Source organism: Eptesicus fuscus, chromosome 6 (genome assembly GCF_027574615.1).
Source record: "Eptesicus fuscus isolate TK198812 chromosome 6, DD_ASM_mEF_20220401, whole genome shotgun sequence".
NCBI lineage: Eukaryota > Metazoa > Chordata > Mammalia > Chiroptera > Vespertilionidae > Eptesicus > Eptesicus fuscus.
Window position 1 is genome coordinate 51,435,276 of NC_072478.1, and position 27,379 is coordinate 51,462,654.

Below are 27,379 nucleotides of genomic sequence, written 5' to 3' on the forward strand. Positions count from 1 at the left end.
TTGTAGAATGTCCAGGGGTGATGGGTTTTGCCTCTTTAAAAGAGCTGAGTCTGTGAGCTCATACACACAAATGTGGGAAGGTTCCCTCTCAGCTCTTAAACTCTCTGATGATCCAGACTTGCCTTATGATGTCATTAACTGGATGTTTCCCATGAACTCAATGACTCATGACAGTGATGGACTTTCACATTCAGTAGGCAGCATGGCTTCCCCTCCCCTCATGTGGGAAGTGTCTGACTCCTTCCCTGTCACAATCTTTTTCCAGCTTTCAGTGAATTCTTGAAGGCCTCCCTTTTCACAGCCATCTTCACTTCCCCCACCTCTCTGCCAGACTTACATACAAAATTTCCCACATGAAAACTAGCTATATATTTTTTAAATTTTATTTATTGATTAAAGTATTACATATGTGTCCTTATCTCCCCAAAACTAACTATATTAATTATAACACTTCAGGGTATCCCAAAAAAATGTATACACACTTTAATAGCTTATAGCTCAATTTTGAAAATGAACTGTATTTTAATAAACACTGCCTTTGTAATAATTCAAAGTGTGTGTATACATTTTGGGGGCACCCTATATGTTTGTTTTATATAGTTGATGGACCATCCTTCATGTATGATGTTTATAGCAATTTCACAATTTCTGTGTTTGATTATAAGGTTCTAAAAAGCAATTCGTGGATCTTTTCTGGGCCACTTGACAGTACTTAGCATAAAACAATGTATGTAACACCCTTAATAAATATCTATATATATAAAAGGCTAAGCGACCATTGCATCCAAAACAACTGAACCGGTGACCGAACAGGCTGCATGGGGCAACCAGGCCAACGGGGGGGTTAGTGAGGGGTGACCAAACGACCAAGCAGCAGGCAGTGTGGGGCGACCAGGCCTACAGGGGGGTTAGTGAGGGGTGACCAAATGACTGAGCAGCAGGTTGCATGGGGCTACCAGGCCCGCAGGGTGAGTAGTTGGGGGCGACCAGACTAGCAGGGGGGGTGGGGGCAGTGAGGGGCTACCAGGCCAGCAGAGGGGGGCAGTGAGGGGCAACCAGGTTGGTGGGGGGAGCAGTTGGGGGTGACCACGCCAGCAGGGGGTGCAGTAAGGGGCGACCAGGCTGGCAGGGGGCACTAAGGGGTGACCAGGCTGGTGGGTGGGGGGAAGTTGGGGGCGATCAGGCCAAGGGGGCAGTTGGGGGCAACTACACCTGCAAGGGGGACAGTTGGGGGCCACCAGGCCAGCAGGGGGGGCAGTTAGGTGTGATCAGGCAGGCAAGCAGGTAAGCAGTTGGGGGCCAGTAGTCCCGGATTGTGCAGGGTCCTGGATTGGAGAGGGTGCAGGCTGGGCTGAAGGGACCCCCCCCCCATGCACAAATTTTGTGCACCAGGACTCTAGTTTCTCTATATAATTGCACATACTTACATATGCATACATGGGGAGTCCATCTGAAAGAATTTTCCAGGAGTCTAAAACACTTTTGATATTTTTAATCTCTTTACAGGAATCTTTCTAAAATGCATTTTATACTTGCCTGCTTTTTAAATAGAGCATATTGAACATAAGCTAATCTTTTCTTAATTACTCAAGATTATCAGCAACATCAGTGTGGCTTAGTGTTGTAATATAATGGTGTCTTCAAGGGTGATTGAGGTGTGGAAAGCTATCTGATCCTACAGTAAATGGCTAATGAGGGCCATTCTTTTAAGGTTTCCTCATCTACCTCTCTCCTCCTTTTTAAAGATATTGTCAGTATATTTGATTCTAGGAATCCCTTGCTCATTTTTCACTACTCAATTATTATTTCTATCTGCTCTAGCCCAGAAAGTCAGATTATCACATTTGTTAATGTAAATAAGAACAAGGCTCTTAGTAGAGACCTGTCCTACAAAATAAAGTACATGGACGGTATGAAAGCTGGTTAGCTTCTTGATACAGTAGGAAGAGATCCTGGAAATAATTTAGTTTAGTCCTTATAAATTATAGATGAGAGGATAGTTGTTGTAATTTGCCAACGGTCACACAACTACTTATTGTCCCAGTTAGATTGAGAATTTGGGTTCCTCACTCTCAGTTTAATGCTCAGACTCCAGTCTATGTTTTCACCATAGTTGCATGTATATGTGTCTGTATATATTTCAGAACATTAACACCTAAATGTATATATAATACAGGGGTGGGCAAAATTAAGTTTACAGTTGTAATACAAATAAATAATACAGTAATTAATAGTAATAAAAGAATGAACTCTGTGTTTCATGTGCTCACAACTGTAATTCTACTTTTGCCCACCCCTGTTTGTTTATAGGTGTACATTCACATGCTTATATATACACAGAGGCATTGGCTATTCAGTATTGACACTGATTGTATGTGCCGTTTATTACAATACTAGAGGCCTGGTGCACGAAATTCCTGCATGAGGGCGGGGATGTCCCTCAGCCCAGCCTGCACCCTCTCCAATCTGGGACCCCTTGGGGGATGTCCGACTGCACCCTCCCCAATCTGGGACCCCTTGGGGGATGTCCGACTGCCTACAGGATTTGCCTTTAACCGGCAGTCAGACATCCCTCTTACAATCCAGGACTGTTGGCTCCTAATTGCTCGCCTGCCTGCCTGCCTGATTGCCCCTAACTGCTTCTTCCTACCAGCCTGATTGCCCCCTAACTGCTCCTCTGCTGGCCTGATTGATGCCTAACTGCTCCCTTGCTGGCCCGATCGCTCCCAACTGCCCTCCCCTGCCGGCCCAATCACCCCCAACTGCTCTCCCCTGCCGGCCTGATCACCCCCAACTGCTCTCCCCTGCCGGCCTGATCACCCCCAACTGCCCTCCCCTGCTGGCTGATCTCACCCCCAACTGCCCTCCCCTGCTGGCCTGATCTCATCCCCAACTGCCCTCCCCAGCCAGCCTGATGGCCCCCAACTACCCTCCCCTGCCAGCCTGGTCGCCCCTAACTGCCCTCCCCTGCCGGCCTGGTCACACCCAATTGCCCTCCCCTGCTGGCTTGTTCACCCCCAACTGCCCTCCCTTGCCGGCCTAATCATCCACAACTGCCCTCCCCTGCCAGCCATCTTGCGGTGGTCATCTTGTGTTGGCCATTTGTGGTGGCCATCTTGTGACTACATGAGGGTGGCCATCTTGTGGCGAAGTAGCGCGAGGGTGTGATGCCACATAGGCTTTAATTATATAGGATCTACTAGGTGAGAGAACTAAACTTGGGGAGAGGGGAAAGTGCTAATTCAGAAAAAGAGATGGACAAAAGGAGATCTAACCTAATTAGCCTCCAGTTCAGAGCACCAGGCACTGGATTTCCCCAGACCCACTATTAAGAGAGTAGCTCTGCCTATGGGCATTTCTTAGTTAATGGAAAATTCTTTTAAGATTTTTTTTTTCTCTATGCTTCATTCTGAAAAGTCTTCTCTGTACTTTCTTCCAGTTCACTAATTTTCTCTTCATTAAGTCTACTCTGCTCTTTACCCACTGATTTTTTTTTTATTTCACTGAGAGTACCTTTCATTTATAGAAATTCTATTTTTCTCTTTTAAATCTTTTCTGTATTTTTAAAAATATCTTCTTCCTTTTTTATGTATTTAGTTCTTTATTTCCTTAACAATTTTGAATCTACTTATTTTATAGTCTGTGTTTAATAATTCTATTGCCTGAAGTTCTTGGGCTCTCTGTTCTGCTTTTTTGTGTGTCTGCTGATTCTGGCTAATGATATGCGATCTTCTTTTTATTTTGTAATTTGGATTATGAAGCCATGTTTGACAGGGATTCATTAGTGGGAATCTTGTGGCTGGGTTGAAAGGAAGTCTCTCCAAAGAGCTTTTACATTGGCTTTTGGTAGATGCCCTAGGTCCGTGGTCGGCAAACTGTGGTGCGCGAGCCACATGCGGCTCTTTGGCCCCTTGAGTGTGGCTCTTCCACAAAATACCACGGCCTGGGCGAGTCTATTTTGAAGAAGTGGCATTAGAAGAAGTTTAAGTTTAAAAAATTTGGCTCTCAAAAGAAATTCAATTGTTGTACTGTTGATATTTGGCTCTGTTGACTAATGAGTTTGCTGACCACTGCCCTAGGTCAAAGCCAGGGCCATTTTTTCATGTTTATCTCTTAGCTTTGGGGTTCTTGGACCAAAGAGTTAATACAATTGAACCCCAGTCCCTCCTGAGAGTAAACTTAAGACAGTCAATTCTAGACAGTCAACCTAAAGTCTGGGCTGAGACTTTATTAAGATTGAAATGTTATAAAAAGGAACAGAGAATGTGACAACATAGTTGGGACTGTGGCCAAGGTTATGAATGGTCATGACCCAGAGATTCAGAGTGGGCCAGGAGAGGCATGTTTACATCTCTATGACTTCCTTTCCTTTGCCACCAGGATATCCCTCTCTTCTGATTGCAGTTCTTCTATGGTGATTTTTTGTGTATTGCACTTCTGCACACTGATTGAGGCTGAGATCTGTACGGTTCATCTTACCTCTCGTGATTGAGCTCTTTCCAAGTTCCCCTAACTTGTGCAGAGTTGCACACTCTCACCCATGGCCTTGAAAGGTTATCATTTCCCCCCAAATTTCATCCTTCATGAATCATTCCCTTTACCTTTGTGTGGAAATGATGATACCATCTCGGTCCTGTCAAGGAACAACAAAAAACAATAGTGTTGAACTGAGAGGAGCACCTGTGGTGGAAGAACCTATGGAGAACTGAGGGACCTCGTCTGCCTTCTTCCCAGTGACTCCCATAGGCCTGCAGAGCATCTCTCTCACCTGGCCCTGTGCTCCTTCCTGGTGAGGGAACATCTCAAGGCAGCATTTCCTCTCCCTAGAGATTCATTTTTGAGCAAGAAACCTTCAGTGTTGTGTTTGGAAAGGGCTTTTCTCACATTTCCACATCCCCTCATGCAGGTTTGTTTTCCCCTCAGAATATGTGCTTGGATGCGATTGAGCACAACAACGAGCCATTGTTAGAGGAGACAGTGCTATACTTAGAACTCGCAACTCTTTAAAATAGATGTGGTACACTACTGCTCCCAAAAGTCTGAAATGCTAGAAAGTGAGGTGGGAATGTGTAGAAAATAAAATGTAAACACATGGCCAAAGATACCTAGGAGGACGAAAGCTTAGGGATCTTTTGTTGATATAAATATGTAGTAGTTAAAAAAATTGCCTAACAGTGTTCTGTGACACTGTGTTTGTCACTGACATTCAGGCAGCTCATACAGGCTTTGTTCTGGTGATTTATACTAGAAGCCTATAATAAAAATGCAGCCTCAAATCATGCAGCTGGGCACCATTCATTTTTCTTCCACAGACAGTTTCAGAACATACAAAACTGCAGCAGACCTGTAAAAGCTGTACCCTCACAGGAAATGCATGCCCGGCCATGGCAGCTGACCCTCTTGGGTTTCTTCTTTTTTGTGAAGTCATTGGTGATGCTGTGGGGTTTCTAGATTTGGTTTATGAGTGCTAGAAAGGAAGTATAAAAATAATACTTCCTTCCCCTTTTGAGTCGGAACTAATTGAGAAATTAGACAGATGGAGATGAACCTATCAATTTTATTATCAGTAATGGCTTGATTTAAAACTGCAACTTGATATATAGCAAATAGCTTCTAGTGCTTTCTACCTGAGTTGAACTCAGCTACCCCAAACTGTAAGCCTTCCACTTGGAAAAAGCTTATCATATGGCCAGAGTAGACCAGCATATACCATCTCTGTGGGCATGCTGATCAGAAGGCGCTCATGCAGACTTTGTTCTGATGATTTGTACTAGAGGCTATAATAAAAATGCTCAGCCAGAAGATACTGGCCCACATGTTCCTTTTCTCAAAGTCACTAGTCAGAAAAGCCACTTCTCATTGGGAGACAAAGCAATATGGAGTCGAGAGCAAAATCCAGCCACATGGAAACATGGGGGCAGGAGGATGGAGAATGCCCAGTTGTGCCCTTGAATACCAGTTTTATTGTGTCTGTGAGTAGAGGTGAGACACTTTTTTTATTAATGGATTCTGGGGGATTCTTTCTCCACACCACAAGTATATACTTGTCCTCTGAGGCAATTGGTATAGGCCTTTCTTACTTGGTCACTTTGATATGTATTTTCAGCTTCACATTTAGTAGGGGGGGAGGAATTGGCTGTTCTCTCCATTGCAGCATCTTGGAGAAGTTTTTTTCCTTAGCTCTTTAAAATCTTGGCAAAGTTAAGAAGTCATTTTGCCATTGGCATCCCAGAAATGACAAGCGTAGGCTTGGTGATATTGGCATAGTTAGTGTAATCAGGCTGGGCCCCTCTGCAGAGCATTCTGTTACTTGCAGCACTTCTTGCTACTGAGCTTTCATGTTTCCCAGCTTTCCACCACCGGTTGCATCCTTATTATAGGCCTGGAGTTGGGGCAAGGAGCATAAGTGAGAATCAAAAGACATTAGTTTTCCCCTGGAGCCTTTAAAGTATTGTATTCCAGATTTTGATGCATGAATATCCTTTCACAAGTATAAAAGCAAGAAGCATAATCAATCAATCAATCAGTCAATCAATCAATTTGTCATGCTCTGCAGCTTTCTTAGGAGATGCAGACAGGCAGTAATATGTGATTATCAATAGTGTCTTGAATTTTCAGTGATGTTTGCCAACTCATCGGCCACCCCAGTGAGCAAGGTCAGGGGCTCCAACCCCAATTGATAGAAGAAACTGTTGGCCTACTGATTTGCCCAAGAACACAGGGAGCTCAGGGCCTAGTTAAAAAAAGAAGTAAGACTTGTCTGGTTCCAGTTGTTAGCTTAAAGCACCAGACTACATTTCCTTCTGCAATATGTGCTAATTGTTCATTTCCAACAAAACACAACAGGGAATTTTTTCTTTATAGCTGGTTGTAAATGTTCAAGATGCCTGTAGTCACTCATAACCTTTGTTTCCTTAATCACGCTAGTAAGCTCTCTTATCTGTCTTCTTGCTTGTTCTCTTCCATTGCTCCATCTATGCAAAGAAGTGAAATATATATTCAAGCACTTCATAAACTCTCAAATGGTGCATAAATGGTATTTATTAGTATGATGAAAGTCATATTCTTGACTTTGCATCATTAAAAGATAAATCAAGCTATTTTCATTTCATAGTGACCAGTAGGGTTGGGCAGGGAGTGTTACTTGTGTAACACTCACCTGAAATAACTTAAAATGACACATATCACAACAGCATGAGTATCAATAATATGAAGTTCTCAGTCATAGAAGTCTTTCAAAGAAGCACATATTGAGAAATTACATGTACAAGGTAAGACAACAGAATGAAAGCATTAACAGAAAACAAAATAGACAACTTTAGGGGGAAATAAAAGTATTTTTAATAGAAAAGATATCATTGGGGAAAATTATTTTTCTACCAGGTAAAAGAACAAATCTTCCTTTCATGTTCTTGATTTTATGTATATATTGTCTATATGCAGGATATATATGACAGTACAGAATTCGCTAATGGATTTTTCACATGTTACTAAGAGGGTTGCACCATAGTTCAGCCCCTACACAAGGGCCTTAATATGTCTCATCACTTAATGATGGCATAGGAAAGTTTAGATGGATTAGTATATACAATGTTTTCTTTTCTACAGCTGATTTTCAGCAACAGTGAACGAAAACTTCTGATTCACATGTGGTTTGTGAGCTGCATTAGTTTAAATAGCTCCAGTCTCCTCTTACCACCTTAAGGCTTGTAACATCTCACCATCCATTCATGTGGAGAATTATCTTCTCCTTTCTCCCTTCCCCATACTTTCCATTAAAAAAAAAAATCAAACTTATAGAAAAGTTGAAAGACTAGTACAGTGAACATCCACCCTGCACCAAGAATCTTTTTCCCCTGGATGTGTCATTTGAGAGTAAGTTGCACACTCATGGCACTTCATTCCTAAATATAACATGAATATAGTACTGTTATCCAAGACCCAGTTCACATTCAAATTTGCACAGTTGTCTCAGCATTAACGTTTATTTTCTTCTCCCCAATCCAGGATCCAGTCAAAGATCATACACAGTATACACTGTTTATTGTCATGACTCTTTAGTCTCGTTTTTCCTTTTTCTTTCCTTTCCCTTCTCTCCCCGACCCCCCTTTTCTGTTTCCCTCTCTTCTTTTCTTTCAGGACATTGACATTTTTTTAAAAAGTCCAGACCAGTTTTTAAAATTTTACCTACTTTTCAAGAAAACATAATTAAGGGACCAGGGGCTTTTGCCCTGTGACCGTTTGGCTTGGCTTTTTTATTTTTCCTTTTAACTTCCATGATTTCGTGGCTTGCTGTGAAGCTTCTTACTAGATATACTAGAGCAGTGGTTCTCAACCTTTCTAGTGCCACGACCCTTTAATACAGTTCCTCATGTTGTGGTGACCCCCAACCTTAAAATTATTTTCGTTGCTACTTCATAACTGTAATTTTGCTACAGTTAATGAATCATAATCTAAATATCTGTTTTCCGATGGTCTTAGGCTCTACAGCAACGGTTCTCAACCTGTGGGTTGCGACCCACAGGTTGAAAACCACTAGCAGGGTCGCCTAAGACCATCGGAAAACACAGATATTTAGATTATGATTCATTAACAGTAGCAAAATTACAGTTATGAAGTAGCAACGAAAATAATTTTAAGGTTGGGGGTCAACACAACATGAGGAACTGTATTAAAGGGTCGCAGCAGCCGAAACCGGTTTGGCTCAGTGGATAGAGCGTCGGCCTGTGGACTGAAAGGTCCCAGGTTCGATTCCGGTCAAGGGCATGTACCTTGGTTGCGGGCACATCCCCAGTAGTGGGTGTGCAAGAGGCAGCTGATCGATGTTTCTCTCTCATCGATGTTTCTAACTCTCTATCCCTCTCTCTTCCTCTCTGTAAAAAATCAATAAAATATATTTTTAAATAAAGGGTCGCGGCATTAGAAAGGTTGAGAACCACTGTACTAGAGGCCCAGTGCACGAAATTCGTGCACAGGTAGGGTCTCTAGCAGCTGCCAGCTGCTGTCCAGGGCCTCCCTTTCCCCGGCTGCCTGTCACTGCTGCCAGCCAGGGAGAGGCTATGGGTGTTTGGCCGGCCAGCCCTGCCCTCTGGTCGAACTCCTGGTCAGACTCCTGGTCGACAGGACAATTTGCATAATAGGCTGTTACTATATAGGATTCCTATATGTAAAATTCAAGATAGGTTTTTCTGAAGAAATTCTGCCTCAAAATCTCAAGAGCAGCTTCTGTCCTAGTTTCCAGCTTGCCACATAGACTTCAGACTTGCCAGACTCCACAATCATGTAAGCTGATTCCTTGAAATAAATTATATGTGTTTGTGGGGGAAAAAAAAGGTAGGTTTTTCTTCCTAAATATCTGTGTCCTGATAGACTCTTTTAAAGGCTGTCCTCGGGACATTCCTGGGACTGATGAACATAGTAGGAGTCCTTTAGACAGAATGGCATGTGTCTCTAGGAATTTGCTTTTGACATTCGCAGGCCTTGTCCCACCAAATTCGCTATCTATATCAATAGTGAGTACCTAGCTAGCATTTCTTAGAGGTCCTCTGGTTCAAGTCAATTGCTTCTGATCTTTTATATAAAGATGAAAGCTCTTATTTGGATCATTAGAGCTTTTCACTCATGAAATCAATGTTTCTTACCTCTTTCATTGATTATTCTTGAGGTTTCAGTAACATGAAATAGTTTGTCATTTCCTTAAATCTCTCCAAGTATAGAACCCTATTAGTGAATTTTAGGATTGGTTAGGAAAGACTTGGCAATCTAAAATGAATTTTAGATTTGTATGGCTTAGCTTTTTTAATATTAATATACTTTTCTTAAAAACTGTAAACAAGAGAAAAACAAATGTTCCAAGTTAACAATCCTGATCCCATCCCAAAGTTTTATTCAAAAAGTATTCAAAAGAACTGATTTTTCTAAAAACTTGATCCCTATGTCTATTTCATGCTTTCATACATCTCTTCTCCACAGACGCTAGTTGAATTTCAAAAGTAACTGCTGTCTTAGAAAGCAAGGAAGTCATAGATATGTGGGGGCAACAGTGAGATGGGGGTGAACATTGCCTCAAGTTAACTATTTTATAACTGTCAACTTGTTAGAAGGTCATTTCTTTCACTTGAGAATGGGGGCTTTTGTCAGCCACAGGCAAGCATACAATGTTATCCAGGAAAATTTTGCTTCACTATAAAATGGAAAATGCAATAATATAAACTTCCGGAGACATTAAGAAATATGATCCCTATTCCACTGGAGATATCACAAAAGGTGTTAGTTATTATTTAATGGGGAAATATTATGTTGACATAGTGCATAATTTTAGCATCTGTTGTGCCTTACTTTGGATTGTAAATCCAGACTGATGGACCTTTCCACATTAGATTCCCTTGTCTACTAGAAAAGCTTACTTATGTAAGATTCAATTGAGATGGGCATCTTGCATTTAATAACACTTCCATTCTGCAACTAGTATTTACTAAATACTAGTCTGTTGAGTAATTTTATTTAATTCACAGAACAATCCTGAAAAATAAGTTGGGTTTTTTTTTACCTAACAGATAAAGAAAGTGAGGCCAAGAGAGGTTAGATAAATTGTGCAAGGTCATGCAGCTAACAAGTAATAGAGATGAGATTTCAACTCAGGTCTTTCTGATTCAATTTTGACCCAATTTGTCAATCAGTAGAGGTCTTCTTGGAGATCAGGTTAATTGCCAATGAGTAATGCCAAATTAGTAACTGTTGGGAATGTTGTGAGAAAAAGGAATAGAGACCAGTTAACCTGCACACCCAATCTTGTTTTTTACTGGCTGCCAGCAACTCAAACTTTCTTATCTAACATGGCTAACTGGCTGAGTGTGAGGCTCCTCAAATGAACACTATAGTAGTTGGGCCATTGGCCTCCAACCCCAAAGTGAAGTCTAAGCAAATCAGGCAGTGTCATGTGAGAACTCTTTTCACCTAGCACAGAGGCAGGCCTAGCGCTGCCAAGGTCAAGGGCTTTTCCTTTTTCCTTCAAGCCCAGAGATGAATGCTAGATCTCAGTATTCCAGTGGTCCCTGGAAAAACAAGAGAGATTGTTCCAGTGCCATAGGCCAAACTGGTCTAGGCTGCCCTCCCCAGGAGGAGACGCAGGAGGAGAATGGGATCCCAAATGAGAAGAATGAGTCTCTGATACTTAGGAGCAAGAAAATATCCTTGCCCTTGATCCTGATTAGCCTGGGTAGTGGAAATGGTGCAAGAGGACTGGGAATGGAGAGGAGCATTGGAGCTCAAGGACAACAGGAATGACACTCCTCTTCTTCTGAACACAAATTGTTTCCTATGAAATGTATATTTATGTTTTTCTCCATTGTGAAAAAGGGATTTAAACAAGAGAACATAAAACATTCTCTTTCTCCTTTTCCCTAGGCAATGCCCATGTTTAGGCATAAAGAGCATACATATTTATGTGGGTATATTTATGTAAATATTTAATATTTCCATAAAACTAGTAACTTTTGATGGTAAAATTCCACTTTAGAAAAATTAACTGACCAGTTTTAGCAAGCTTAATTATCATAGCTCAAGAGTATTTGTATTTGTTTTGGCTGATGAATAAAGAGCTCAGTGGTGAAAAGGGATGTGTGGGGTGAGGAAATGGGGGAACACTTTTCTCTACCATAATGAAAATTTATCTGTGTGGCAACTTTTGCTTTGAATATGAATCAGAGGGAGTGCATGCTTTGAGACATATTTATGGTTAACAGTAAGATAAAGGCCCATTTTACTGCCTTATTTTCACTTAGTAAATCTTAATTACCTCCTCTTCATAAATTAAGGCATTTATCATGTTATATCTCAGTCATCAGATTTGTCATATGTAGCATTAGTTTCACAGAATAATTCCTTTTGGGCTTTTTGTAAAACATCAACTTATAGTCTTTGTTTTAATGCTCCAGAGGAATTGCTGACTGGATTTTCAGTGAGCACAGTAGTCTTGTCATATTGTCAGTTTTTAAAGGAGGTACTGATACCAGTTAGACTAACTCTGGTGTCATAGCATCATAAGCTCACCAGTAGAGGGTAAAATAGGAAGAGGAGAGAAATGGTGTGAATTACAGACTATTTTGAGAGACATGTAGTTTTATTCCTTTGAAGCACATCACAAACTATTTCCTGTTATAGGTCCCAGAGACTGGCTTTAGTGAATAGATTTATTTGTAATTAGAATTTGACATATTGTATTTTTCTGTGTATAAGATGCCCCCCACTTTTCCACCCCAAAATTAAGAAATCAATATTTTAAACATAAAACAGAACATATTTTTATTTAGTAATTACTGCAGGTAATGTTTATATACCAGTACTATGATTTATGCAGCATATCACTTTATTAAGCCTCTGTTGCATCCCTGCTCTCTTCTTCATCACTATTAGTTCCAGACATATCGATTTCTTCAACTTCTATTGTATCACTGCTGTTTTCTGAGTCACTGTCTTTATATGTGAGATCATCCTCATAAACTGGCATTTTCTGAGCTAACTTTGTTCATGTTTTTATGGCCAACCCTTTTCTCCTCATGAAATTGAAGCACCATTTTGCCTTTCCTATAAAATCAACAGTGTTCATTTCGTTGCATACATTCTTGCCTGGCATTGAGTAAGCTTGGTTGACACACATAAGCCACTCTGGCGCTGCTCCATAATCCAAGTCTTAAGCCTCTGCTCCAAGTTTGCCCATTTTGCTGGTTTTCCTCTTAAGGCCTTCTTCTTTGGCACCTTAAGAAGTTGTTCTTTCTTTTTTCTCCACTGTCTGACCATACACTCAGTGGGAGGAGGCCCAAATTGTCTCTCTGCAGCTCTATTTCCATGCTCTTTTGCATAGCTGATTACATTCAGTTTGAATTTTACAGAGTAAGACAATCGCTTACTGGTATTTATCTTTTTATTTTTTGACATCTTTATGGGCTCAGAATGCTCTGGTCCCTGTTGCATCTGTGCATTCTCCACCTCCACCTCCAGTTTCTAGTTCCCAGGTTACCTGGCTTCTGACTGGTGAGGTGGTGAGGCCAAGAGCAGGATCTGATGAAAGACTGGAGCGGGGAGGAAAGCAGCTACAGGGTCTTACTCCTTCCCTTTTCTCTGACAACATCTCTGGTAGTGGGTGGGCCTCTACCAGGGCTCCAGCTAGTAGGAGTCAAATCTACCATGTGTCCAGTGTTCTCCGAGTGCCTCGTCCTCAGCCCTGAGGTAGGACTGGCTTCCTGCTGTTGAGAATCTCCTAAGTGGCCCCCCTGTGCCCTCTGATGTCTCAGCTCTTCTATCACCAGTGTAAAGTCTCTGCATTAAATATGTCCTATTTTACATACTAAGTGATTTCTTTTTCCTGACACATATATTTTATAGAACAATTTTGCTTTCATTTCATAGCTTATGAATGTTGATAAAGGGAATGTTAAATTATCCATTACCTCAGTTAATCAGATGTAGATAATGGGGCAAAGAATAATAAGATAAAATGACTGCCCTCAGGGAGCTCAGTCTGGCTGGGGAGACAGTGCTTAGCAGAGTAAGTGGGAGTGGAGGAGGACTAGACTAGGGTAGTGATGGGACATCCACCCTCATATCCTTTTCCTGACCATGATCTGCACAGTCTGTCTCTGTAGTCATGAAATTTATTGACTGTCTCATCTCCTGCCTCTACCTATCATACCTTCCTTATCTTTTGATTAAATAAAAGAACTGGCCTCTTTCTGTATCCTTGAAGCCATTTACTTACTTGATAAGGCATTTCATGAGTGTTTGTGTCTAGGGATTTTAGAGTCTAGCAATAAAACATTCCCCTGCTAATGGAGAAAGCCTGTAGGTCCACTCATTATCAAACCTCCACATGCCAGAGACTGTATGTTGAGTGTTCTGCAAAGTTAAAAGAACATAGTGTTTGCCCTCTAGGTGCTCACCATCTGAAAACAAACCTATAGAGATAGAAACTGGCAAGAAAAAAATGTTAGAAACAATATCTACCTTAACTTTTCTCCAATAGGGTTTGGTTTGTGTTGCTGCTCCTGAGTTATGGCCAGGTGTTAGTAGACTTGAAAGCTTACACTAGCACTCTTTATTCTTTGAAGATTTAAGATGGAATGTACTAGCCTGGGTTCTGGGGCTCTTACTTCCAAGCTCTGCCTCTTATTGTAAGTGTCACCTTGGCCAAATGACTTAATCTCTCTAATTCCCGTCACTATCTATAAAATGAGGATCATAATAGTGTCTGCCCTAGGATTGCTCCGAGGATTAAATGGCAAAAGGTATGTGATGTGCATAGCACACCTGCTGACACAGTGCAGTGCATGAGCATGATAAATACGTGTTCCTACAGCCAGAACAAAGTCTCCTTAGGCTCAGTTGAGAAAGGTGTGTTGTGTGAGTTACAAGGTTCATTGCTTTCCTTCCACATGAAGGCTGTTGTGGCTAATCCCGAGATCCTTTGTAGTCACCTTATTTCAATTGCAAAGACAATTCTGGACCATGCTTTCTTCAGGACGAGTTAGTCTTTTGAGTTTTCAAGTCACCTCTTTAATCACATCATACATGATTGGTTGTTGCTTCAGGGCACTTCCAGAAACAAGTTTGAGGCAGTTAAGACCTTTGTGGCAGGTAATACCTTAGAGGAGATTCAGGTATCGCTGCCTCTCCAAAAACTTCCGTCAATATCCATCACCTCCCTCCTCATTTGAGTTTCACACCTATTAATTGAGCACCACTATTTTTTAGTTCTGTATTGGGCTTCAGGGATACAGGATGAACAGACAATTGCCATTCTCATGAAACTTAGTGTAATGGAAATATATGTAAACAAATTCAATGGACCGTGATGCAAACACAAATGGAAGGGTGTGGAAGGTCAGAGCAGTACCTGGGAAGAATATAAGGAAAGTTTCAGATATTTGGTGACATCTCAGTAGATCTTAAATGGATTAAGAATAGGGAGGGTCACCAGGTCAGCATGGTTTGTATAAAGGAACTGGACCATATGTGTGGGTGTGTAGGGGTGTGATTGGAGATGAAAGTGAAGATGCAGGCAGGATCATGTAAGAGCTTGGCCTTTATCATGTAGACATTGGGGGCTGTTGAGTGATTTTAGGCAACAGAATGCTATAAGATTTGCATTTTAGCAGAATCATCCTTGTTTGGATGGTGAACTTGAGAAGGATGTTAGAGATGCTGGCAGGTTCCTGTTCCCACTGCAGATTTATTAAGGCCAGTGACAGAGCCCTCTTTACTTCTGTATCCTTGAAGCCTAATACTTTTTAGACTCTTAAGAAATGTTGTAGAATAAAAACAGCCCAAGTTGAATTTCCCAATTCTGCATCTATCCTCAGAACATGCTGACCTAGACCTCCATCTGTCATAAGCAGCTTGACTAAGATCATAATAAATTATTTTTGGTTGGCATTCTTTTAACTGGCACTCTCTATTTACTAGTCCCTCTGTGCAACTGTAGTGTGGTGATGATTGATGCTTATAATTCTGACCCTGAAGTACTTCAAGCCTTCTAAATCATCAAAAGCAGATTAAAGTATATTCAATATCACTGCCGTGTTTGTGTGTTTTACTGCATTCTTATTCTTTGGAAATTAATGGTTTATCATGTGTCTGTGTACTCAGTTGCACGTAGGCACAAGAGTCCATGATCACCCTCAACTCTGCTCTCTTCCTAGTGCCTGCCAGGCACAGAGTGTTTATTGGCAATGTATGCCTAGAAATAGGCAAGCAAAATAAACCCAGTTTTCTTCTTTCCTGGGAGGAAGCAGGTTGGCCCCAAAGGGGCAGATTGGACAGAGATGAGAGAGGAGGCAGTAGTTGGAAATAGAGTGGCAGTGCTAAGGCAAGAACTGGTACAGACTAGCGAGACAGGCAGTTTACAAGCGAGCCCATGCTAGGGCCTGAGGCAGGGACACCAGCTTCGCAGTCTTGTGTGCCTTGACCAGAATCATCAGGCCTGAACTTGGCAGCAGTGTCTACCAGTTATATTTGTATTACAGTAACAACTGTTCAGTAAAATGCCAAACAGCAAGTGAAAACATCAATAATTAGAGCACCCTGTTCCCCACACTCACACATCTTCTCGTGAAAGCCATTATCAGTGAGAGCTGGCAATATGATTTGGCCCAGAGTGCAGAACTCCAAATAGAGGCTATGAGATGGCTGACTCCATTCTGTTACCTGGCTTCCGGGAGAAAAGGCAGGTGGTGGTGTTCCCAGGAGGGAGATTGGCTGTTGGGATTATCTTTTGGGGATTGTGTGTTGCAGTAAGTAGAGATGTCTCTTAGTTTTATTGTACAGATTTGTTTTTCAAATCTGTGTTTGGTCAACAAGTTATGCCTGTGTCGGGGAGCCTCACTCATTGTCCAAGCCTGGAGAGGCAGTCCCCAAAACACAGGGATTGTTTGTCACCCTCTAGGCAAGGGCACAGGTGGATTTTAGAGCTAGCTTTACCATTTGCCAACTCTGTGATTTTGGGTGAGTCTCTTAGTTTTTCTGGGTCTTAGTTTTTCTTTTTCTGAAATATTGGAATAATATAAGTTCGTTCTTTACAAGGATTGCTGTGAGGCTGGAATACAATGCTGGATGTGAAAATGCTGAACTGGGAAGCCCTATATGCATAAGAGTACACTACAGATACTAAAGCACATGATAAATATTCTAATAAAAATAGAAATGTTTCATCAGCAAGCACAGTGTCCTCAAAATTTTCCCCAAAGTACAGTGGGGAAAACGAACTAAAATTGAATTTCTGCTGTAGAGTAGATGTTCTGGCTGTTACTCTAGCCCAGTGGTCGGCAAACTCATTAGTCAACAGAGCCAAATATCAACAGTACAACGATTGAAATTTCTTTTGAGAGCCAAATTTTTTAAACTTAAACTTCTTCTAACGCCACTTCTTCAAAATTGACTCGCCCAGGCCATGGTATTTTATGGAAAAGCCACACTCAAGGGGCCAAAGAGCCACATGTGGCTTGCGAGCCGCAGTTTGCCGACCACTGCTCTAGCCACTCCACAAGCTCACATGAAATCTCTGTTTCAGAGATGAGGAAATAGCTTCTGGTCTCGGCAGTATATCCACATAGCACAGGTGGGTTGTGGGCCTGGCTCCAGAACTTAGTGCTCCTTCTCCTCTCTAGTTGTCTGTCTTATTCCATCCCTCCCTCCTCCAAAGTTCTTAAAAGCTGTTCATGTCCTTTGGGGCTAGGGAATTGCCATTTCTTGGCCATCCACACCTGTAGGTGGGGCAGGGCGGATCCAGAGGCCCTGAGCTTTAAGAGACCCTGGGGGACCAGCAGTTCGGGGAGAGTCAGGGTATCGGGCACACTCAGAGTTGGCCAGACCTGGACTGAAAGCAGGTATGCCCCTTTCCCAGCCCTTGAGGAAATAGCTGTAGCCCTGTAATTTCCAGAGTTCATCTGTCAAAGTGTGTTTCAACCTCATGCAGGTTGTTTGGTGGGCTGCTTCTTGGGTCCTTTTCCCAGGAATCAGTGCTTCTCATGCATTCTGACTGGCTCCTTGCTCTGCTTGCAGAGGGAGTGAGGTTAAATTTATTCCATGTAGTAACCACTCTGCTGAGCTTTTCTGGGACCCTCCTGTTAACTTTGATGCCAGGGATAGAGGAAAGGATCCCTAAGGTGCCAGTTCATTACCTGCCCAGTGGAACCCACTGCCGCATGCATTATCTTTTATATATATTAAGTTTTCACTGTTCCAGAATAACAGAGCCAGCTTATGAACTGGAGCTGCCCACACAGAGAACCAGAGAGAATGCCTGTTGAAGGGCCAAATTGAATATTCAGGGAGGATGTCAGTGTGTGGGAGAAGCATTTGTTCAGACTGGAGCTGTGTGTCGTGTTTCCATAGGTTCTCAACAGGAGGTGCGTCGAGGCGGCAGTGATGACAGGCCTGGCACTGAACTGCCACATAAACAAGAAGTCCTTGTTTGACAGGAAGCACTACTTCTATGCAGACCTCCCTGTAAGTATGCTTTGTAATCGCCCTCTGTAAGTTCTCAGAGCTGGGGGGGTTGGAGCTGGGGAGGAGGGCTGTGCCTCACATGTTTCCCATCAGAGGTCTGTCCATCGCAGCAGGAAGTTCTGCCGACCTGATGAAGGCAGGTGCCCCCCGATGTTTACTAGATTGGATGCAATTGTCCTGATTGCTGACTCCTTGCTTACCCTCATGCTTCTGGTGGCTCGCTCATAATTGAATGGGGAGTAGAAGAAGCCAGTGTTCCCAGGCTCAGCCCAGCCGTGGTGTTTGGCGCTAATTGCCTGTTAGGACAAAAGCTAACTCTGGGGCTGATGTAACGGTAAATGCGGTAAATGCGTACTGTAGCTCTGTAGACACAGCGAGAGCTTCCCTCTTTCAAGTTGAAGTTCCCAATAATAGGACCGTCACCTTTGGAGACATTTCTGTCATCTCACAAGGAGCAAGTAAGTGGACGGCAGTAAGCAGAACCATGCGCCTGAAGCCTAGACTCACAACAGGAATCGGCTGAGCAGTAAAGCCAATGTTAACCTGCTTTTTCCTTAAAATTAGGAAGTGTTTTTCTTTTAGAGAAGCCAGTGTGAACTGGAGCCAGTTTTTTTTTTTTTTTATAACATTGAACAGAACCAAAACTGCAGTGTTGAATGAGTTTCCCCAAATCATGTTTCATTTGATCGGAGCCTCTGATACTAAGTATGGCCCTTCTTCAGATTAAAAAAAAAAAAAAATGGGGGTGAGGATATTGCTTCCCATTCTCCTTGAACTGGAGACTGGGGTGAGCTGGTTTTTAGTGGGTGAGAGCGGGGGGGAGAATTAAATAAAAAATACAACTAGAACCTGAATTGTCCAGCTGCTGCTTGGACCCTCTGGTTGCAGCCTTTTAGCAGATCCTCCTTTTTCAGAGGATGGAGAGCACGAACTGGCATTTTTACATCTTTTAAGAGTGATAACCAGTTTGGTAAAGGTGGGGGACTTAGTACTATGGGACTAAAATGGGAAGTTTTGATTACGTGTGTCTTTCTATTCTTTCTGGCCCAGGCAGCTCAGATGATCCAGAGTTAGTGTTGTCAAATATTACATGGGACATACACTAAAAAAATTCATTATTTATCCGAATAAGCAGTTTATTTAAATTATTCTAATTTGAATTTAAGCATCCTGTATTTTATTTGGCAGCCCTACTCAGAGTTAAACTTTTATAAATTGAGACTTCCTTTTTGCACAGAGAATGAGTTGGCCTAAAGCAGTGATTCTGAAAGTGTGGTTCCCCAGACCACTAGCATCAGCATTTCCTAGGAACTTGTTAGAAATATAAATTCTCAGGTACCATCCCAAACCTGCAGTCAGAAACTCTTCAGCTGGAGCTAGTCTGTGTTTTGACCAGCCTGCCAGGTGATTCCGAAGCAGCTAAAGTTTGGAAAACGCTGGCTGGGTGGCTAGGAGCACAGACTGTGGAGCCAGACCATCCAAGTTCAAATCCTGACGTTGATGCTTACTAGCTCAATGACTTGGGGCAAGGCCCTTAATCCCTTCCGTGCCCTGTACCTCTTGCTAGGATAGTTGTGAGGATCAAGAGGTGTACCGAACTGAGAACACAGTATCAGGGACCCCAGAAGCTGAAGCAGATGCTTCATCTGTTACTCTCCGTTCTTCTCCAGTTCTCCCTATTGACCTGCTGTCTCTTTAGCGTGTGTCAATGCATGTGTGTATTTGAAAGCAGTTCTTCCTCTCCACTTGGAGGGAGGTGAGGGAGTCCTTGTGATATCCATCAGCATTTTAGTACCGAGTGCTTTCCATTAACTGCATATGAGCATTTTCTGGCTAGAAGAATAAGGAAAGTTGGGTCAAAGGGGGCAGCTGGCACAATTGGTTAGCTTAAAGAACAGGAACAAAACAAGCTTATGCGTACTAGCAACTGCTGTCAGCCGTGCTGAAAGTAGATAGCAAAAAACTTACGCTGCACTTCCCAGTAAGGAGGGTCTGTCAGGAGCAGTAATCAGATGTAGGGTTAGGCTAATGAATTAAGTGGATACAATACATTCCCTTAGAGCAGTGGTCGGCAAACTCATTAGTCAACAGAGCCAAATATCAACAAAACAACGATTGAAATTTCTTTTGAGAGCCGAATTTTTTAAACTTAAACTATATAGGTAGATACATTGTTATTAACTTAATTAGGGTACGTAGTATTTTGTGGAAGAGCCACACTCAAGGGGCCAAAGAGCCGCATGTGGCTCGAGAGCCGCAGTTTGCCGACCACTGCCTTAGAGGCCTCTGACAACGAGATTATTGTTATTCCCCCAAATGGTACTTCAGTAGGGAAGATAGGATTCGGGTTGTTTATTGCACCATTATTTGGGGCAGGAGATATCCAGGGAGGGTAAAGGGGGATAGGAAAAGCCAGAAGAGGCCAGGCTAAATTATGGCTGAAAGGCATAAAATAATTTTTCTTCTCCTTTTTATTTTGCTTTTTTTTTGTTTTGTTTTTTTATGTTGTATTTTTAGTTAAGTCTTTAGTTTTGTGACCTTAAAAGGAATAGGGAACTGGACCCAGCTTTTATTTGTGGACTGGTGACTATGTAATTCCTGTTTGTGTGCAGGCAGGCTACCAAATTACCCAGCAGAGGCTCCCGATCGCTGTGAAGGGCAGCTTGGCGTACAGTGTCTGTGTGGGGAAGACTCGGAGTCAGGTGATCAACAAGACAGTGAGGATCAAGCAGATCCAGCTGGAGCAAGACAGTGGCAAGAGCCTTCACGATGACCTGCGGTCCCAGACGCTCATTGACTTGAACAGGGCGGGTAGGCTTAGAGATTCTCCATTAGTTTTCCTCTCAGCCTTCCCTCTCCCCTCCAGTTTCCGCAAACAAATTGAGGACACAGGCCCAGAAGCCTGACAGTGGAGATCAGAATATCTGCATTGGTACTGGCACAGCTGATCAGAGAACTGTGATTATTATTGGGCTTGCTAACAACCCACCCCTAACACGAGACAAATGTAGCCGCCTCGTGAGACCCAACAGCTTGATATCTTAAGCCGAAGAAATGACCCAAAGTTAAAGATTAAAAAGTGAGGGAAAAGAGAGAAGCAATTCCGAGGCTAGGACCTACTTTGAGAGTCCTTCAGTGATGCATGGTTTTCCAAAGATTTCAGCCTAATTTATCTGCTGGTCAGATTGGATAGCTCAGTCAGGCTGACTCTGCCTCTCGTTTGGTAGGAGTTGGCCTTCTGGAAGTGGTCCTGGAGCCTGATATGTCCTGTGGAGAAGAGGCAGCAACAGCTGTCAGGGAGCTGCAGCTGATACTTCAAGCCCTGGGGACCAGCCAGGCAAACATGGCAGGTACAAGCTCACAAGCAGTGTCCCTCCTTCTATACCTCCTCCCTTTCTGCTTCTCGGGTCTCTTTGCACTTAAGTTTTATTCTCTGCATCAGCTGCTTTGAGGTAGTTTACATCCTTTTTTCAGCTTTTTACATTCCTTATTGTTTTGTGTTGGGTTTTTTTTAGAATTTTCCTTGCATTCTTTTCTGAGCCCTTAACCAAAATAATCACACTAACAACAAGGGTACAGAGGCCCTGGGCCCAGGCTTGTGAGATTAGGAGTTGCAAGAGTAGATGCTCTGTCTGGCTTCATGCATCAGAATGTTGTAAGGGTTGATGAAATAATGTGTTTGAATGGTTTCACCTTTCTCAGTGAGAAGACACTGTTTATCCAGAATAACTCAGTTTGTGAGAGCTGTGTGGGTGGCACTTCGTTGTTAGTTGATGCCTTTCCTTTTGGTCTTTCTTTTTCTTCTTTTGGAGAATTTTCATCCATGTGCAGCTGAAGCCAAATTATATAAACTATAAGCCAAGGTTATGATTTCACTAAACTTTAACTTTGAGATAAAATCTTAAATTCAATAGAAATATAGTAGGAAATTAAGGTAAATAAGAAAACCCACTTGTATCCTTGGGACCAAACAAACTATGCATTTTAAGTATTTGTACATTTGACATAAGATTACAAGTACCTGTCAAGTTCAGTTTCTTCATGGCTCGCTCCCTTGGCCCCTTTCTAGTGGTGCTTTGCTGGCCCGGAAGTCCCTGAAAGCTAGTCTCTCCCATGGTTTTCTCCCTATTTTCTGTTCCCAGTGGTTTTTTAAAAATTTTTTGCCGCCCACAGAGCACTCCCTGACAGAGTGGAGAGAGGATACAGATTCTGCACGTACAGTTGTTCATCTGAGATCACTGTAGTGGTGTAGTACGGTTCTCCAGAGAAACAGGACCAGTGGAATGTGTGTATGTTATGCATGTATGTTTGCATCTAATGACATTTATTGTAAGGAACTGGCTCATATGATCATGGAGGCTGAAAAGTTCCAAGATCTAGTCAGGAAGTGGCAGGAGAGCTCTTGCAAGAGCACAAGCTCCAGGGGAGCGGATAGTGCAATCCAGTTCAGGTCCACAGGCCTGAGGACCGGAGAGCTGATGGTGTAAGTTCCAGTCTGAGCCCAGGTCCAAAGGCAGGAGACCAATATCCCAGCTCAAAGGCAGTCAGGTAGAGAGACTGAATCCCCCCACTCTGCCTTTTGTTCTGTTTAGACCTCCCATGAATGGAATGGCGCCCATTCACAGTGGGGAAGCAGTCTACTTTACTCAGTCTGTGGATTCAAATGGTAATCTCATCCAGAAGCACCCTCGCAGACACACCCAGAATAATGTTTAACCAAATATCTGGGCACCCCATGACCCAGTCAAGTTGACATGTAACATCAGCCAACACGAGTGGTCACAGTGGGTGCCCGTAAATACCTCTGATAGTGATGATTCGTCTCCCTGCCAGTTTGTGATGCTGTTTACCAATCTTTTCATGTCGTGTAATATAGTTGTATTCTACAAAAAGACTTCTTAATTTGTAATGCCACATTTGTCACATAGGACATCTTACAAGCAAAAAATTGTTACATCAGAGCCCTGGTACAAGTTGAACCTGAAGACAGAACTTGCCTATTTGCTATCTTCCTTAGGCTAATGATTGGAAAAACACTAGCCACATGAGTGAGTGGCTTAAAGGTTAGCTGCCTGCAAGTTTGCTTTAGAGAAACAAGGCTTTGTTTTAGAATAATAAAATTCTCCGTTTTAGATTTATGGCTCATGCTGCTTTTACCCACAGAACATAAGTGAAATACGGGCAGGTTGGATGGTTATTCATTCATGCACTAAGTGTTGATTCTCTGTTGCTTTAAAAAAAGATTTTATTATTCCATTCTTCTTCAAATAACTGATTTCTACCAAACTTATGGAATAATAAACAGGCCACCTGTTGGCTGAGAAGTAACCCCATCTGGGTCCTTGCCAAGAGATAAACCATATCGCAAGAACACATCAATTTAGTGACAGTGACAGCTGAGAGGATTCATTAAATGGCATTTGGTGTGATATTTTTTGTTGCTTTTAAAAACAAACCCAAAGTTTTGCCCGTAGCACAGCAGCAGAGTGGCTGTGATGGTCCCAAAGTGCTGTGGGGAGGGTCTCAAAATCTGTAGTGTCTGCAGGGGTCAGCCCCGACCCTTTTACTCCCACCCCCATGGGACCACTGTGTTGGCACTGGAGACTGCAGCCTAGGAACTGAGGGCCACTCTGGGGAGGACCAGTGGATCCCCAGGGTGCTTTGGGAATGACTCTTAAATTCCTCTGGGTTGTGATCCAATGAGCTCCTGATAGTTTTGCTGATGAGCATAGACCAGCTCAGCCTGGGTTCCAAAAGTCATTTCCTTCTCAGGGATGTCTGCCACTGTGAGATCTTCAAAACAGTCTGTTGAGTTGATGTGTACCTATGTAGACATACAAAATGTTTCAGTGGTAATAATAATGTTCAGTTTGAACATGTGGTATGTGCTCATTGGTTCACTAAGCATTTTTAAAATTCATTTATCATTTAAACTTTATGACAATTCTTGAGAGATGTTTTTATGCCTGTTGTACAGGTGAGGAAAGTGAGGCTTAAGGAGGTTGGGTTATTTGCCCAAAGCTCACAAGAAGTGACTGAGCTAGGATTTGAGCCCAGGTGTGTCTGACTCCAGGAGCCTTTTCTTTAAGCACTGATCACACTGCCTCCTAGTGGCAACCACGATAGATAGCGATTCTATATAATAAAAGCCTAATATGCTAAGTGTCCGGTCGTCCAGTCAACCAATCAAAGCATAATATGCTAATGATATACAGTACACGTCCTAGCTGCTCAACCGCTTGCTAGGACGTGCACTGACCACCATGGGGCAGATGCTCCTACCAGTAGGTTAGCTTGCTGCTGGGGTCCAGCCAGTCGGGACTGAGCAAGACAGGCCGGACACCCTGGAGCCCTCCCGTGGTCCCTCCCCAGCTGGCCAACCTCCTGCATCCCTCCCCGGCCCCGATCGTGCACCAGTGGGGTCCCTCAGCCTGGCCTGTACCCTCTTGCAATCAAGGACCCCTCAGGGGATGTCAGAGAGGTAGTTTCGGCCCAATCCCGCAGGCCAGGCCGAGGGACTCCACTGGTGTACAAATTCATGCACCGGGCCTTTTGTCTATCATAATCGCCATAGATAACTTTGAAAGATAGTATACCAGAGCATGGGTACCATGGGTGCTGATGGCACTAAGGTCCCAGATCTGGGATGGAATCCTGTCCTACCACTTCTAGCTCTAGGAACCTGAGCACAGTATTTGATTTCTCTGAACCTCACTTTCCACACTTAGAAAATGAGTCCCCAAATAATTGTGTACGGAAAGGGAAAGGAAGAAATCAAAGAGCAAAGAAACCATCCAAGTCTTCAGATAGTTGGGGCAGCTGGATGGTGTCCCTCAGACAGGGAGATGATTTACTGAGACAGGGATGATTGGTAGAGGAGTACTTTTGTGGGAGAAAATCATTTTGATGTTAAGTTTGAAATGCCTAAAGGGTGTCTAAGTGGCTTTGTCATTGAACTAGATTGTAGGGAATGAATGTGATAATGTGTATAAAACTTATCACAGGCCCCGACAAATAGCCTGTGCTCACTTTCTTAGGTATTTTTAACAATAGTAAGTAGTGTTACTTTTATAGAATCACTGCTCATTTTAGATGAATACACTTTGTGAAATATGGTCACTTTTTCTCATTGTCAAATCTTGTTATTTAAGTTCTGGAGAGTATTCAGTGATCAGAATGAGATAGTTTAATAGACTTCTCACTAAATCCTCAGGCCCCTGCCGCTTACAGAAACAGCTTTCTATCCTGATGTTATATTTCTGATGTGTGAATGTGTTTCAGGAAAAAATAATGTAACTGTACCATATCACTGTGCTCAGTGGTGTAGTTCTTTGGCTTTGCTGTTACAAATCTCTACTTCTAGGGGGTAGAAATTGAGCTTGATAGCATTCTCATGATATGTGAATAAAGGCCCTCCCTTGGTGTTGCAGAACCTGACTGGTAAGGCTTTTGTGCACTTGAGGCGATTTAACTTAATTTGTTTAAAAGGTATTTTGTCTTCATTGGATAGACTGTCTTTTGTTAATGTTTGATGCCATATTTGAATCCAGGCTAGGGAATGCTCTTTCAACACTGCAGGATACTAAATGATTCCTCTCAGACTTTTCTATAGCATGGTCATCTCTGGGAGAGACTGAAATTCATGCTTTTATTCCATTTCCAAATAAGAGTTCTAAATTGTGAAAGATGGTTTCATTCTTAAAAGCAAGTGAGGTCCAATTCAGGGTTCCCTGAGTTTAAACAAAGTTGTCTCTCAAGTATTGAAATTTGGTTGAGTATAGCTCAGCATACTTTGGAAGTTTTCCTTTGAGCTACTTGGGCCTTTCAGATTATTCCAGCTGCAGTTTAGTCTTACTTAGATGGAACTTTAGAATTTATCAGGAACCTGCTGTGAGACAGTAACCAGTCCACTTACTCATTGCTCAGGAAAACACCAGAGTCTTGGCTTGTTCAATAAGGTATTAATTTATTGAACAATTACTATGTTCCAGACCCAGCTCTGGGTTCTGAATATAGCCATGCAAAGGATATTCACAAGCTTATGTTCATGAGGGAGGAAAATTCATTAACAAATAAAGCAAAAACAGTTATAGTGATAAGTGCATTAAGGAAATAAATAGGGTGCCAAGGAAATTGAAGGCCTCAGGGGAGGCAGCATTTATTTGAGTCCTGAAGAATGACCCCAGGCCCAGGCAGCATAGAAGGAGGGAATGAGCATTCTAGGAAAAAGCTAAGGCAAAGTCCCTGCATGAGAAAAATCTCAGGATATGCTCAGAGTTAGCATAGTTAACAGCCACTGCAGGGAAAGCATAATGAGCAGGCAAATGCGGCATCAAGTGCGGCTTGGGCTAGATTACTGATAGTGGCAGGAAGTTATTTGGGTTTCATTCCAAGTGCAGTGGGATGCCCTCGAAGGACTTTGAAGCAAGGGAATGACTTAGTCTGTGTTACATTTTAGAAAAACCACTCTGTCTGCTTTGGAAAGTAGACTCAGAAGGGTAAGAGGAAGCAAGACCCGGTAAAAAGCTTTTGTCATTGTTCAGATGGAAGATGATACTTTGGTGGACAGGGCTGGTATCCGTGAAGATGAAAAGATCAAGACAGATAGATTCAAGATGGTTTTTAGAAATAAGAGGATTTGTTAACAGGCTGGTATGGAAGTCAAGGGAAAAGAAGAAATCAAAGATGCCTTTTAGGAAGGCTGAGGAGCTAGGTGGTGGTGCTATTTATTGAAATTGCAAAGATGAGGACAAGAATGGCTTTGTGGGGTTGGGGGGCGGGGTTGCAAGTCAGGATTTAGTTTTAGAAATTGAAATACCTATGAGAACTCCCAAGTGGAGGTGTCAAGTAGACGTTGGATATCAATGAGGAGCTCCGAGTAGAGGTCCGGGCCGAGGAGATCAATTTAGGAGTCATCAGCAATAGATGGTCTATAAAACATATACCCTTACAGCAAGAGTATAAGGAAAGAAGACAGTCCTAAGTTTGAATGGGAAAGAAAGCACCAGCTAATAAGTGGAAATGGAGTCTCCTAGGGAGACCGGAGGGAAACCAAGAGAGCTTAAGGCCGCAGGAGCTGAGAGAGGACGGTATTTCAGGAAGGAAGGATTAATCAGTATGTCATGTGTGGCTGAGGTATCCCATAAGGGGAAGAGAGAACATGTCCTTTGTCCACTGGATTTGGCAGTAAGAGGTTGTTGGTGACTTTGTGTAGGCATTTTCCTAGAGGAAGGGATAGAAGCCAAGATGAACTGGGTTTAGAAGTAAATGGGAGGTGAGATCATGGAGACAATATGTGCAAAAAACAAAACTGTTTGCGACGATTTGTTGAATAGGAAAGTAGAGAAACGGTAGCTGAATGATGGAGAGAGAATTGGGT

General features: G+C 42.6%; 1 protein-coding gene across 2 annotated transcripts in view; it reads left to right on the plus strand.

Annotated features, from left to right (window-relative positions):
• Window positions 1–27,379, plus strand: part of GATB (glutamyl-tRNA amidotransferase subunit B) — a 77,928-nt gene that overhangs the window by 11,540 nt on the left and 39,009 nt on the right. For both annotated transcript variants that reach the window (XM_008144046.3, XM_054717688.1), the window contains exons 3-5: window positions 17,887–18,000; window positions 20,613–20,811; window positions 21,228–21,350. In XM_008144046.3, the coding sequence (XP_008142268.2) occupies window positions 17,887–18,000; window positions 20,613–20,811; window positions 21,228–21,350 (436 nt within the window). The remainder of the gene's footprint in view (window positions 1–17,886; window positions 18,001–20,612; window positions 20,812–21,227; window positions 21,351–27,379) is intronic.